This window comes from Oryx dammah, unplaced genomic scaffold (genome assembly GCF_014754425.2).
Source record: "Oryx dammah isolate SB20612 unplaced genomic scaffold, SCBI_Odam_1.1 HiC_scaffold_26, whole genome shotgun sequence".
NCBI classification, from domain to species: Eukaryota; Metazoa; Chordata; class Mammalia; order Artiodactyla; family Bovidae; genus Oryx; species Oryx dammah.
Window position 1 is genome coordinate 99,497,744 of NW_024070210.1, and position 15,217 is coordinate 99,512,960.

General features: G+C 37.9%; 1 protein-coding gene across 4 annotated transcripts in view; it reads left to right on the top strand.

Annotated features, from left to right (window-relative positions):
• LOC120852624 (adenomatous polyposis coli protein) overlaps positions 1 to 15,217 on the top strand; it is a 133,026-nt gene that overhangs the window by 81,840 nt on the left and 35,969 nt on the right. For all 4 annotated transcript variants that reach the window (XM_040225956.1, XM_040225958.1, XM_040225957.1 and 1 more), the window contains 2 exons: positions 6,756 to 6,839; positions 12,851 to 12,955. In XM_040225956.1, the coding sequence (XP_040081890.1) occupies positions 6,756 to 6,839; positions 12,851 to 12,955 (189 nt within the window). The remainder of the gene's footprint in view (positions 1 to 6,755; positions 6,840 to 12,850; positions 12,956 to 15,217) is intronic.

Below are 15,217 nucleotides of genomic sequence, written 5' to 3' on the forward strand. Positions count from 1 at the left end.
ATTCCCTACCTGTCACTTATCAGCACAGTGATTTTGTTTAAACTCTGCCTCAGTTTTCTCATTGGTAAAATGTAGAAAATGATTCCCTGTAAAAAATGTGAGGATTAAATGAGTTAATATGCATAAAACCCTTGGAATTTCGCAAATTCCAAGTAAATATTAGATACTGCTGCTGCTGCTAAGTCACTTCAGTTGAATTCGACTCTGTGCGACCCTACAGATGGCAGCCCACCAGGCTCCACCATCCCCGGAATTCTTCAGGCAAGAACACTGGAGTGGGTTGCCATTTCCTTCTCCAATGCATGAAAGTGAAAAGTGAAAGTGAAGTTACTCAGTAAGTGTCCGACTCTTCATGACCCCATGGACTACAGCCTACCAGGCTCCTCCGTCCATGGGATTTTCCAGGCAAGAGTACTGGAGTGGGTTGCCATTTAGTTTTATATCTCTCCATTCATTTGGGTCTTATTTTATGCCCTTCAGAAAAGTTTTATAATATTCTTCATAAAACTCTTGTTGTTCGGTTGTTAAGTCATGTTCAACTCTTTGCAATATCATGGTCTACAGCACACCCGGCTTCCCTGTCCTTCACTTGCTCTCAGAATTTGCTCAAGTTCATGTCCAATGAGTCTGTGATACTATCCAAACGTCTCATCCTCTGTTGCCCATATTCTTCATAAAACTTTTCCAGTAAGTCAGTTCTTTGCATCAGGTGGCCAAAGGATTGGAGTTTCAGCTTCAACATCAGTCCTTCCAATGAATATTCAGGACTGATTTCCTTTAGGATAGACTGGTTAGATCTCCTTGCAGTCCAAGGGACTCTCAAGAGTCTTCTCCAACACCACCATTCAAAAGTATCTATGCTTCAGCACTCAGCTTTGTTTATAGTCCACTCTCACATCCATACATGACTACTGGAAAAACAATAGCTCTGACTAGACAGACCTTTGTTGACAAAGTGATATCTCTGCTTTTTAATATGCTATCTAAGTGGGTCAGAAATTTTCTTCCAAGGAGCAAGCGTCTTTTATTTCATGGCTGCAGTCACCATCTACAGTGATTTTGGAACCCCCCAAAATAAGGTCTGTCACTGTTTCCACTGTTTCCCATCTATTTGCCATGAAGTGATGGGACCAGATGCCATGATCTTAATTTTCCGAATATTGAGTTTTAAGCCAACTTTTTCACTCTCCTCTTTCACTTTCATTGACAGGCTCTTTAGTTCTTCGCTTCCTGCCATAAGGGTAGTGTCATCTGCATATCTGAGGTTATTGATCTTTCTCCCAGCAATCTTGATTCCAGCTTGTGCTTCCTCCAGCCCAGCGTTTCTCATGAGGTACTCTGCATATAAGTTAAATAAACAGGGTGACAAGATACAGCCTAGACGTACTCCTTTCCCAGTCTGTTGTTCCATGTCCAGTTCTAACTGTTGCTTCCTGACCTGCATACAGATTTCTCAAGAGGCAGATCAGGTGGTCTGGTATCTCTTTCAGAATTTTTTATAATTTGTTGTGATCCACACAGTCAAAGGCTTTGGCATAGACAATAAAACAGAATCAGATGATTTTCTGGAATGCTCTTGCTTTTTCAATGAGTCAACGGGTGTTGGCAGTTTGATATCTGGTTCCTCTGCCTTGTCTAAAACTAGCTTGAACATCTGGAAGTTCACAGTTCACATACTGTTGAAGTCTGGCTTGGAGAATTTTGAGCATCACTTTACTAGCATGTGAGATGAGTGCAGTTGTGCAGTAGTTTGAGCATTCTTCAGCACTGCCTTTCTTTGGGATTGCAATGAAAAGGGAACTTTTCCAGTCCTGTGCCCACTGCTGAGTTTTCCAAATTTACTGGCATTTTGAGTGCAATGCTTGCACAGCATCATCTTTTAGGATTTGAAATAGCTCAACTGGAATTCCATTACCTCCACTAGCTTTGTTCGCAGTGATGCCTCCTAAGGCGCACTTGACTTCGCATTCCAGGATGTCTGGCTCTAGGTAAGTGATCATATCATCATGATTATCTGGGTCATGAAGATCTTTTTGTACAATTCTTCTGTGTGTTTTTGCCACCTCTTCTTAATATCTTCTGCTTCTGTTAGGTCCATACCATTTCTGTCCTTTATTTTGCCCATCTTTGCCTGAAATGTTCCCGTGGTATCTCTAATTTTCTTGAAGAGATCTCTAGTCCTTCCCTTTCTGTTCTTTTCCTCTATTTCTTTGCACTGATCACTGAGAATTGCTTTCTTATCTCTCCTTGCTATTCATTGGAACTCTGCATTCAAATGGGTATATCTTTCCTTTTCTCCTTTGCCTTTCACTTCTCTTCTTTCCACAGCTATTTGTAAAGCCTCCTGAGACAACCACTTTGCCTTTTTGCACTTCTTTTTTGGGGGGATAGTCTTGATCCCTCTTTGCTGTACAGTATCAGGAACATGCATCCATAGTTCTTCAGGCACTCTATCAGATCTAATCCCTTGAATCTATATATCACTTCTACTGTATAATCATAAGGGATATGATTTAGGTCATATCTGATTGGTCTAGTGGTTTTTCCTTACTTTCTTCAGTTTAAGTCTGAATTTGGCATTAGGAGTTCATTATCTGAGCCACAGTCAGCTCCTGGTCTTGCTTTTGCTGACTGTATAGAGCTTCTCCTTCTTTGGATGCAAAGAATATAATCAGTCTGATATTGGTGTTGACCATATGTAGAGTCTTCTCTTGTCTTGTTGGAAGAGGGTGTTTGCTATGACCAGTGCATTCTCTTGGAAAAACTCTATTAGCCTTTGCCCTGCTTCATTCTGTACTCCAAGGCCAAATTTGCCTGTTACTTCAGGTGTTTCTTGACTTCTTACTCTTGCATTCCAGTCTGCTCTAATAAAAAGGACATCTTTTTTGGGTGTTAGTTCTAGAAGGTCTTGTAGGTCTTCATAGAACCATTCAACTTCAGCTTCTTCAGCATTACTGGTCAGAGCATAGACTTGGATTACTGTGATATTGAATGGTTTGCCTTGGAAACAAACAGAGATTATTCTGTCATTTTTGAGACTGCATCAAGTACTCTTTCGGACTCTTTTGTTGACTGTGATGGCTATTCCATTTCTTCTAAGGGATTTCTGCCCACAGTAGTAGATATAATGGTCATCTGAGCTAAATTCACCCATTCCAGTCCATTTTAGTTTGCTGATTTCTAAAACATCAACGTTCACTCTTGGCCATCTCCTGTTTGACCACTTCCAATTCGCCTTGATTCATGGACCTAACATTGCTATGCAGTGTTGCTCTTTACAGCATTGGACTTTACTTCCATCACCAGTCACATCCACAACTGGATGTTGTTTTTGCTTTGGCTCCATCTCTTCAGTCTTTCTGGAGTTATTTCCAGTAGCATAGTGGGCACCTACCAACCCCGGGAGTTCATCTTTCAGTGTCCTATCTTTTTGCATTTTCATACTGTTCGTGGGGTTCTCAAAGCAAGAATACTGAAGTGGTTTGTCATTCCCTTCTCCAGTGGGCCATGTTTTTTCGGAACTCGACACCATGATCCGTCCGTCTTGGGTGGCCCAACACGGCATGGCTCATAGTTTAATTGAGTTAGACAAGGCTGTGGTTCATGTGATCAGATTGGTTAGTTTTCTGTGATTATGGTTTTCGGTCTATCTGCTCTCTGATGGAGAAGGATAAGAGGCTTATAGAAGCTTCCTAATGGGAGAGACTGACTGAGGGGGAAACTGGGTCTTGTTCTGAGGGGCGGGGCCAGGATCAGTAAATCTTTAATCCAATTTTCTGTTGATGGGTGGAGCTGTGTTCCCTCCCTGCTGTTTACCTGGGGCCAAAGGTGATGGCACCCGCTCCAGTACTCTTGCCTGGAAAATCCCATGGATGGAGGAGCCTGGTGGGCTGCAGTCCATGGGGTTCCAAAGAGTTGGGACACGACTGAGCGACTTCCCTTTCACTTTTCACTTTCATGCATTGGAGAAGGAAATGGCATCCCACTCCAGTGTTCTTGCCTGGAGAATCCCAGGGACGGGGGAGCCTGGTGGGCTGCCGTCTATGGGGTCACACAGAGTTGGACACGACTGAAGTGACTTAGCAGCAAACTATGGTGGAGGTAATGAAGTTAATGGTGACCTCCTTCAAAAGATCCCGTGCAGGCCCTGCTACACTCAGTCCCCCAGCCCTGCAGCAGGCCACCACCGTCCCACGCCTCCACTGGAGACTCCTGGACACTCACGGGCAAGTCTGGGTCAGTCTTCTTTTTTCTGGGTCCTGGTGCACACAAGGTTCTGTTTGTTTCCTCCAGGAGTCTTGTTTCCCCAGTCCTGTGTAAGTTCTGGCTGCTCTATGGTGGGGTTAATGGCGGCCTCCTCCAAGAGGGCTTATGCCATAAGCCCTCATGTCTGCTGCACCCAGAGCCCCTGGCTCTGTGGCAAGTCACTGCTGACCCGTATGTTCACAGGAGATACCCAAACACAGTTCTTTCTCAGTCTCCGAGGGATCTCTTGGTCCCGGTGCACATAAAGTTCATTTGAGCCCTCTGTCTCTGGTGGGTATGGAGTTTGATTCTAAATGCAATTTCAATATATATATCAAACTATATAATTTTTATATCACTTTTTCAAAAGTCATACCATCTCTGTATGCCTGAACAAGTAAGCATTTTGCATTTAATTAAATTTCATAAATATTCAAGATTGTCATATAGAGAATGGAAAGAAATGCTACTGGCTTCTTCCATTTTATGTTGAGTAACAAAAAGCACACAGGTTATTGTGGAAGCAGTCATCAAGGTGATGAGCTGATTACAGGGTTTAGTGACCTAATAGCAATACAGAAATATAGTTCTGTGAAGAGGAATGTGAGATATATTTTCCTGTTTTCATCCTCTAAATATTAAAAATTTTGACTTGGGACTTTATTGGTGAGGGGGAGCTGGTTATATAAAGAGAGGAAAACAATGAAATATTATGAAAGTAGTAAGCGTAGATAGTTTGGTTGTTTCTGTAATGCCAGGATGTATTTAGTATCTGATGTAGAAGTGATCACTCATCTCTGCAGAATCTTTAGAGAGCTACCAAAAAAGTCCTTCTTCTTCAGCGTATTTTCATGGTGAAAGTTGGACATAGTAAAATGTCTTAATTAGAGAATATTATTTACCTTAAGTTCACTATTTTCAGAATCGTGATAGAGAATCAGCATAGTTGTAGTGTTACAAAGGAGGGACAGAGGGAGGAAGTTTTGTTTTTTGGTGAGCACAAATTTTTTGAGCTTTTCCATGTTTGTTTATCATAATGAAGCAGCAACAATAATCATTCCTACTATGGCAACAAAATCATAAGGACATTGTATTTAAACAGAACTATGTTTGATCAAAGGGTAAGTTTGTATGTAAGTTTTTTAGCTGTATATACTTAAAGCTGTCCGTTATAATACTTTAATTATCTATTGAAGTATACGTGCTCAAAAATCTTTTATTGATGGGTACATAATCATAAAAAGTTTGGAAATGACTCCATCTAGTTTCTGACCCTTTTTCCTCATTGAAACAATTACCCTTACAATATAGTTTTTTATACCAATGTTACAATGTCAACTATGGAATTATGGCAGAAGATGATATAATATCAGCAGTACTTATTTTTAAAACATGTATACTTGAAAACATTTCCCACATTTTTCAATTCCACATTGTTTGATCTGTAGTTACTGCTTTGTGTTCACTTGAAGATCTCAGTATATGGGGGAAGCAGTAACTCTTACCATCATTGTAATTTTTAGTGTTGGGAATAATGTTTAGCTGCAGTAAGTATTTGGGAAAGCTAACTCTGAAAGGTACTGCTGACCTGTGACGGGAATAAGTTTGGGGAAGATTATTTTTTACATACTATTGCTTCTTAAAAAAAAATCAGACGCTCTTTCTCTTTACAGGATGCCATACTTTATATAAACCCATTTTACTGTACTGACATCTGAATTAATATAAAAGTTTAAATTCAGATATAATTTTCTTTTTGAAATAGTTTTTGAGAACAGCTTTTAAATACCAATTTCACACTGTTATGTATCATTTGTTGTTCAGTTGCTCAGTCATGTCCAACTCTTTGCTACTCTCAACTGCAGCATGCCAGGCTTTCCTGTCCTTCACTGTCTCCCTGAGTTTGCTCAAACTCATGTCCCTTGAAATCCATGATACCATCTAACCATATCTTATCCTCTGTCGTCCCCTTCTCCTTCTGCCTTTAATCTTTCCCAGCATCAGGGTCTTTTCCAGTGAGTTGGCTCTTCACATCAGATGGCCAAAGTATTGGAGTTTCAGCTTCAGCATCAGTCCTTCCAGTGAATATTCAGGACTGATTTCCTTTAGGATGGACTGATTGGATCTCCTTGCAGTCCAAGGGACTCTCAAGAGTCTTCTCCAACACCACAGTTCAGAAGCATCAATTCTTCAGCGCTCACCTTTCTTTATGATCCAAGTAGATACATGACTTGCATTTGTACAGTTTTGCTAAATCTAGAGATCTGTTTTATAAAGTTAGATATGTTAAAAAGTTGAACTCATCCACTGATGTCCTCAGTATATGAATATGTATATATATATATGTATCTAATTTTCACATAAGAATGATTTGGTATAGAAAAAAAGAATGATTTTATATAATCCTAAACTTTTAAATGGTAACCATAGAATGGTTAATGTTAAATTAATATTAAGAACTAATGTTTTTAATAAAAATAGACCTAATTTGGTTACTTATTTTATTTTAGCGAAGAATAACCAGAATTCAACAAATAGAAAAGGACATACTTCGTATACGACAGCTTTTACAGTCCCAAGCAACAGAAGCAGAGGTTAGTAAATTGTCTATTTTGTTTACAGATGTAATGATAGGTGGTTATTCTAAGAGAAGATATGTACAGTTAGCACAGTGTCATTGAAATAGATGTTCTAGAGAATTGAGACATTTGATAAGCTTTTTCATTAAATTAAGTAGATTTCAAAAACCTGTACTACTATGATTTCTTCATAATGTTTAGTCAATTAAAGCTTAAAGAGCCATAAATAGATACCTTACTTCAGTTATCTGTTTGCATATAATTTGGCTCCTGAGTTTGTAAATAAGCTATCTCCTTCTGTAATCCATAGTAAAAATTGATCATATACATTTATTTATGCTTACTTTACAAACTTCATTAAAATTACAGTAAAATGATAAAATGAAAAAGCACAAATACCAGGGAAGGTGACAATTAATAAAATTAGGAGAACTGTAAAGCAGATAAATCATTCTTCTAGATTATGGTAGAGAGTTGACCCTGGAGTGAGCACTAGTAGGTCACAAAGCAACTCATTTTACACTGTGGAGTCCTGAAAGTTTCCAGAATTGGTTACAGTAGGTGCTTCTGGATATGAGGATTAAACGGGGGGTTAAAACCATGTTTGTCAGCTCTGCAGCTAAAATTTGGTTTTGATCACCACACAGAAGGGTGGGATATAAAAAGCATCCCTTCAGCTGTCTGTTTATAGCCACTGAATCTGGGCACTTCTCACCTTGTTTATGGGCAAATAAAAGGAAAACCTACATGGAACTTCAATGAGCTCTTGCTGGATAGGGAAAAACAGCATGTGGGAGGCTCAGAGAAAATAAAGTATTTGCTTCTTAAGTCACCTACAGGAAGACCTGTCTCTGTACAATAAGAGCAAAAAGTGTTGAATAAAAGTCCACACTGAACAATACAGAATTGTTGCTAGGAAAAATTGGCTAAGTATTTGGGGATACATCAATGCAAAGTTTCTAATGTGCAGCCAGATTGAGACTCACGTTCCAGATCATACAGGAAAAAAGAAGAGAATGCAAAGAATGAAACAGCAACCTAGTGCTTTATTCTAAATATAATTACTAAAAACATGATGAAGTGCTTGTTGATATTTTAAAATGTTTATGATATATAAAATAGTATGTACACTTTGATCCCATTTTTTAGTATGCACAAATAAACATAGTGTATCAGAAATAATATGAAAAGGCAGATAACCATTGTTAATAACTCCTTGTTTTCTTAGTTTGGCCAGTTTTGTAATGGTTTTATAGTAAGTGTACAGCTTTTACAGTGAGAGAAAACTTCTGTATGCGAAACAAATTTGGCATGTTTCCCAGGTAGCTCGGTGGTAAAGAATCCGCCTGCCAACACAGGAGACTCAGGTTCTGTCACTGTCGGGAAGATTCCCCGGAGCAGGAAATGGCAACCCACTCCAGTATTCTTGCCCGGGAAATCCTATAGGAAGAGAAACCTGGTGGACTGCTGTCCATGGGGTTGCAAAAGAGTCGGACAGGACGTAGCAACTAAACAACAGCAACAACACTCATCACCAGCACATTCCACCCATGGAAAATCTGATCAGATAATGAATAGTTCTGTTTGGAGGCAGAAACTTAGTGCAGGCCCATTTATACACCGGGAAGACAACTAATTCTAATGTTAAAAAGTATGATTTTTGAAAACAGTGTCTTTAAGACTCTCTTCATCCATGCTTTGCTTTTTAACTATCTTAGAAGCTTTGGCTTCAGTACATCGAAATTTGAAATATGTAGAAACGTGTATTTGCTAAGTAGTCAAGTTCAGTGTAATAGTCATATTGTTAAAAGTAGTTTAACCTGGATGTTTTCAGTCAATATGAACCGAATATTTGTAATATACAGAATGTGTCCTTTTTGCAGTGTTAACCCTTCAGGACTGTTTCTGTCCTTCCAAAATAAAACAAAACTATCTCTTTACTCCTTTTTGAACGTCATTGGCATTGCTGTATGTGGCATTCTGGTTATTATGGCCCCGTTGGGTTTCCAGGGTAGTATACCTGTGTGTGTGTGTGTGTGTGTGTGTGTGTGTGTGTGTTTCTAGATCAAAAATACTATACTCTATTTTTAAAACTGTTTTTAGAGAGGCAAGTTTTGTTTTTTATTGAGCAGCACTGCATTTATATTTTCTTTTTATATATATTTTTTCTGCTTTGAGTTTTTGCTCTTGTTTTTCTAGCTTCTTTAGTTATAGTTAGTTTTCATTCACCATCTTTCTTATATTACGATTTTTACTGTCTGGCTGCATCAGCAGGGCTTTTTTTTTTTTTTTTTAATTTCTAAGTCAGTATTTACATTTATTTTTCTGCTTGACTGACTCCTTTCTATGTGTGAAATGGCCTTCTTTGCTATTAGTATTGTTGCACGGGGCTTCTTTTGGTCATCACTTGCCTGGTATAATATACCCCCTGTCAGTACATTTCCAAACTTTACCAACATTCTGGCCTCTAGAAATTCCTAAGAAAAGTTGTCGTTTGTTAATAACAGTCCTCGTTGTCAGCACAATTATAGTTTTATTGCAGGTCGAGGGCTTGTTTGTGTTTTTTATCTGTTCAAGATTTCATTTATATCATTGGATTTGGGACCAACTGTCTATCACTGTAACAGTCTGTTCTTGTTTCTTTTTGTTATAAAAATGGCCATATTTTTCATAGCCTTAAGTGGTTACATTTATTCAGTGAATATAAACTAAAAGAAGGTGTCATGTCTTATTTAAGAAAGAAAACTTTTTAATTTTTCTTTTTGATGTTTCTCTATTACTATCAGAAAGAGAAGCTAGAAAATGGAGAAAACTGGGGATCAAATACTCATAAATTAGTTCCCATCAGTATAGAGAAGAAAAGATGTCTGCCAAATAATTTATCCACCATGAAGCATCTTATAACACTATCTTTGCCCTACCTGCTAATAACTCTACTTTAGGGTCTAGATGCAGGATATAACTCAGATGATACAACTATTGCACTTGATTCAAATCTCAGAAGTTCCAAGAGGGTACATGAGGCAACCAGTGCTACCACTTTCTTTTGTATTCTTTCCAATAGGTTATTTACTGACAAGTGTATACATTTGGGGGAGAGGGGCCCCAAAAGATGGGAGCTATAAGGAAAACTGTGGCATGGTTTAATAATCTCTAGAAAATAGCCAGTGAGAAATAGTTTTTAAAATCCCATGCAGAGTACTCTTATAACTCATTAATAAAGAGACAACCCAACTTACAGATGGGCTAAAGATTTGAATACACATTTCACCAGAAAAACACATAGGAATGGCTAATAAGCACATGAAAAATAGGCCCAACGTCATTGGTCATTAAGGAAGTCAAGTTAAAACCACAGTGCTCTGTCACTCTATGCTCACTAGGATGGCTGTAGTCATGACGAAAACAATCAGCATTGGCAAGGATGTGGATCAATAGAAGCTGTCATATGTTGCTGATGGGAATGTAGAACGGTCAGCCACTGGGAAGTCTGGCAGTTACCTGAAGTATTAAACGTACAGTTACCATATAACCCAGCAGTTCCACTTCTAGCTGTCTTAAGAGAAATGAGCACATTTGTCCACGCAGAGACTTTAATTTGAATATTCATGGCAGTATTACTCACATAGCCCAAAAGTAGAAAAATGCAAAAGTGTATCAACTGATGAATCAATAAATAAATGTATACCATTACAATGTAATACTATTTGGCAATTAAAAGGAGCAAATTGTTGACACACACTATAATAGGGGTGAGCCACAAAAACATCACGGAGTAAAAGTAGCTAGACTGGCAAGTCCATGTATTCCATCTACAATAAATACACAGAAAAGACACGTTTACAAAGTAGAGTCATAGTGACTTGGAGCTGTGAGTGGGGATGGGGATTACCTGTAAATGAGCACGAAGGGTCTTCTTAGAATGATGAAATGGTCTAAAACTGAAGTGTGGTGATGCTTGGCAAGTTTATTCAGAGTCATTGAGTTGTACACTTAAAGTGAATTGTCTTAAAGGCATTTTAAATCCAACATACCCAGAGCATAATTAACGATGGTCTCCTCCTAAGTCCTCCTTGGGACCCCCACATCCTCCCAGTCCTCATTCTCCTTTAGTATTATCTGTCTCTGTGAGTGGCACCAGCATTGTTCAGCTGTGTGAGCTAGGAAAGAGAAAAGTAGTCTGTGACGCCAGACCTCTTCTTCCACTCACTGTATCCAGTCTGTCATGCAGTCCTTCAGATGCCCTCTGTCTCCACGGCTTTTATCTCCATCAGTGCTTCCCTGGGTATAAAGGACCGTCTTCTCCCACTTACGTTAATACAGAGTCTGCAAGTTGACCTCTTCTGTTTCCCGCCTACTTGGACCATTTAAAATTTGAGTTTAAACAATCAGAATACATGCACCTCTTTCCTGTAGTATCACTAGTGTTGGTTATGTAGGGGCATGAGTGCCATCTGATAATCACACTGAAATTCAACAAAATCAGTAAGTTCCTTTTTTTAACCATCTCTCTGTTCTCCTCTTCACACTGTAATTCTTTGATATCCTAGAGCAAACCATGTTCCTCCCATCCCAGCTCCTTGGCATATGGTCTCTATTTCCCTAAATCTTTGCATATGGTCTCTGTTTCCTTCATCCTCTGCCATATCCCATTTCCTAGATCTCCTGTTTATATTTTAGACCTCAGTCCAAACAACGCTTCCTAAGAGAGCGCTTCCCCGGACTCCCACAATGTCTGATGTCCCTCTGTTATATATCTTTATAAGCACCCTGTACCCTTTTCTCAGAGTACTTGTCAAAGTTTTTAACTTTGTTGTTTCTTTCAATATTTGATAGTATCCCTGACTAGACTAAATCTTGAAGAGTGCATTGAACAATGTCTGGTTTCGTCTGCTGTATTCTCCAGCCCGATTGCAAGTAACTAACGTGGCACATATTCAGTAATTGCTTTTATATTGACATCTTCAGTGATGTTAGTGTCAAATCTTTGTGGATTTAATGCTCGTTGATTCATTTTTTTCTCTTCAGTGACATTGTATTCTCGACTTGAGATGATTTTGTTGAATTTTATAGTGTCACTTTCCCATGGTACTGTGTTTTCTTGTTTCTGAATTATTGGGACTACCTCTCTTTTGCCTATGTATAACTTATACTTGTTTATTGATGGAAATAGTATATGTAAATTATTTTTAAGTCACATTTTAAATGGTCTAGGAGTGCTTTATGTTTAAAGAAATTCCAGTGGAAGCCACTTTGTAATATAGTTTTCCATTATTATGTTACACTTTTTAATGTGTGATTTTTAATTTTGCCTATAATTTTCCTAGAGGAGGCACACTGGTAATTGTTTCTATAAAAGATGATTGATAGATTATTTTATTTCTTTGATTCTGTGGTGATATTTTTCAAAGTGACTGCTTTGTATTAGATACAATTTGTCTTGAAATGACTGCTTTTACTGGATATAATCTTGCCCTTTCACTTTACATAACAGATGGTGGTTACATTAGAAAAGGTTTTGGTTTTATTCGTATTAGAATCTAAGAGCCTATCTGTTGGTTTCATGTGACTTTTATTAGCAGATGTATATAAAAATATATATGTGTGTATAAATACACTTACATAGAAGGTATTTATAAGCTTAGGTAGTAACTGTTATATTTGCAGCTCTCTGAAATACCCGCACCATGTGACCTTGCGGAGAAGACAGCTGTTTGTTCTAGTTGGGTTATGTCCCTGATGGAGATGTGAGCACAGCTGGTGGAGGATGGTGTTTCTGTGAGCCTCAGGAAATCCTTTGTCTTGTGCGGCTCTAGTGCTCGAGGGACACACTTCACTTTCCTTTTACCGAAATAGTCAACTGACAGCCCTGCTGGAGGTGCTGAAGTATGAAGTGCAGTTCCAGGCTTTTGTAAACCTGTGTTTATATATGCATTCAGAGCTTTAAAGCAAGAAAGAAGGAAAGCTGTGGGCTGAGAAAGCATGCACCATTTTTGTATGTACTGATGTTAACTCCATATTAACAGAGGTCATCTCAGAGCAAGCATGAAGCGGGCTCACATGAAGCTGAACGGCAGAATGAAGGTCAAGGAGTGGCAGAAATCAACATGGCAACCTCGGGTAGCGGTCAGGTAAATAAATTATTTTATTAGTTTTTTTTCTAGTTAACTATTTAAATATTTAAAAAGAAATACTGAGTGAGATGATTCTCACAACAATCTGTAAATCTTATCTGTTTCCTTAGTCCTAAATGGATATCTCCAGAAGAATTCAGTACTAAACTGCTATGTCATTTTTCTTTATTATATTTAACAATGATGCTTTCAAAATTTCCAAGTATATTTTATAGCTCTAAATTATGTGTCTCTGTTTTACCCTAAAATGATTAATGTGAGTAGAGTTTCTTTGAAAAACAAATATTAAGCTGCATTTTGGCCATATGTGATTTGACCTAGTTATTATTGCATGCATTGAATAGATTTGCTCTTTCTCTGTGGCATTCTTTCTAAGACATTTTTATGTGTTTTATTTTAAATCATAAAGAGTTAATATTCTCATATTCAGTTGTATTTCAAGATTATATAAACACAGCATTGAAATAAATGATTCTAATGCCCATTTAAAAAGTAAATACATACCCTGGTCATATTTACTGTTATCATCTTTAGCAAAATTATGGAAGATAATTTTTTTTAATGTAGAATATTATCTTGTGCTGCCATCAGTTCTCCATTAGAGTTTGATTGGAATGCATTCTAATGTGACAGTATTTTTCTTTGGAATGTTCTGTATTCTCCACATTTTTTCAAGCAATATTTTATGTTTTAAATGAATGATTTTTTAAAATGCAGTTTCAACTAAGTTGATTTTAAGGAAATTTTCTTACTGTTGATATAAAGTATTCTTTTAGTGTCTATAGGTTACTTTTAATGATATTATTTATTTAGAAAGAACATGGTTCTATTAGTTCATTAAAATTTAAAGCTTAAAATGTCTCATACTTAATATTTAAATTTATCACGTTTAAACAAAAATATGCTTCATTTTAATATTACTGGTCCACTTTATTGTACTGGGTAATACTCTACAGATGGGTAAATTAGGGCAAAATAAATTATATTTACATAGTACATTCGGGTTCTTTGTCTACTATTTAGGGAATTCTTTGGGAATATCATGTGTTCCTACACATATGTAGAAAGAAGTTCTGTCTTCTTGACAAAAATATCTTTTTTTTGCTTTAAGATTAAGCTTTCGGTCATATTTCACTATTAATGCTTTCGGTCATATTTCAATTATTATATCCTTTAAAGCCTCGCCTAGCCAATAAGCTGGATATTTATTTTTTTAATTGAATTCCTATTAATGCTTTCGGTCATATTTCAATTATTATACCCTTTAAAGCCTCACCTAGCCAATAAGCTGGATATTTATTTTTTTAATTGAATTCCTATCTCACTTCTTACATCAAAATTTAACTCTAAATATATTAGATTTAATGTCAAAAATGAAAACTTTAAAAAACAATTTACTCATGCCTGCGTCGTGTCTTGGTCGCGGCACGTGAGACCCTCACTGTGCCGTGCAGGATCTTCTGTTGCACTGTGCAGGCCCAGTAGTTGTGGCCCTCGGGCTTAGTTGCCTTGCAGCATGTGGGATCTTAGTTCCCAGACCAGGGGTCAGACTCACATCCCGTGCATTAGAAGGCAGATTCTTAAATCACTGAACCACCAGGGAAGTCCCCCAAATGAAAACGATTAAAAATATTAAAAGGTAAGAAAATGAGGATAGAATTTTTATAATCATGAAGTGAGTAGCAAACTGTAAAAGAATGATAGGTTTCATCTAAAAATGTTAACACTTTAGTGTGCCATAAAATCATAACAGACTTAGAAGACAAAAACCAAGACCACGTTGATGTCGCTCCAGCAGCTCCCAGATCCTACTGTAGATGAGCGGTGTATCTGTGAGGCTGTGATTTAGTTATGCCAAAATCCCTTTACCTGTCTTATAGGATTGGCACACATGACAGACTCTTGGGGTTTGTTCATGTCTTTTGCTATTTGCTCCAGAGACAAAAACAATTAACACTAACAAAAATGAAAATAATCCGTCTGACACTCTCAAGATCGTAGTAATATGATCCATCAAAGCCCCTACCCTAGCACCCTTATCTCTACCACTGTGTGGAAAGAAGCTCACTGTACCTTGCCTGGTTTTCTGCCCACAACTACTCTGCCAGGATGATCTTTCACGAGTAAATCCCCCTCCTGGTAAAATCCTTTGTTGGCGTCCCTTGGTCCTTAGAAAAAGACAAGCCTTTCTCGTGACCTGAATAGTCGGCTCCTGCCTGAACTGGTCAGCTCTCTGTCACCCTTGGCTCCCAGCATTTC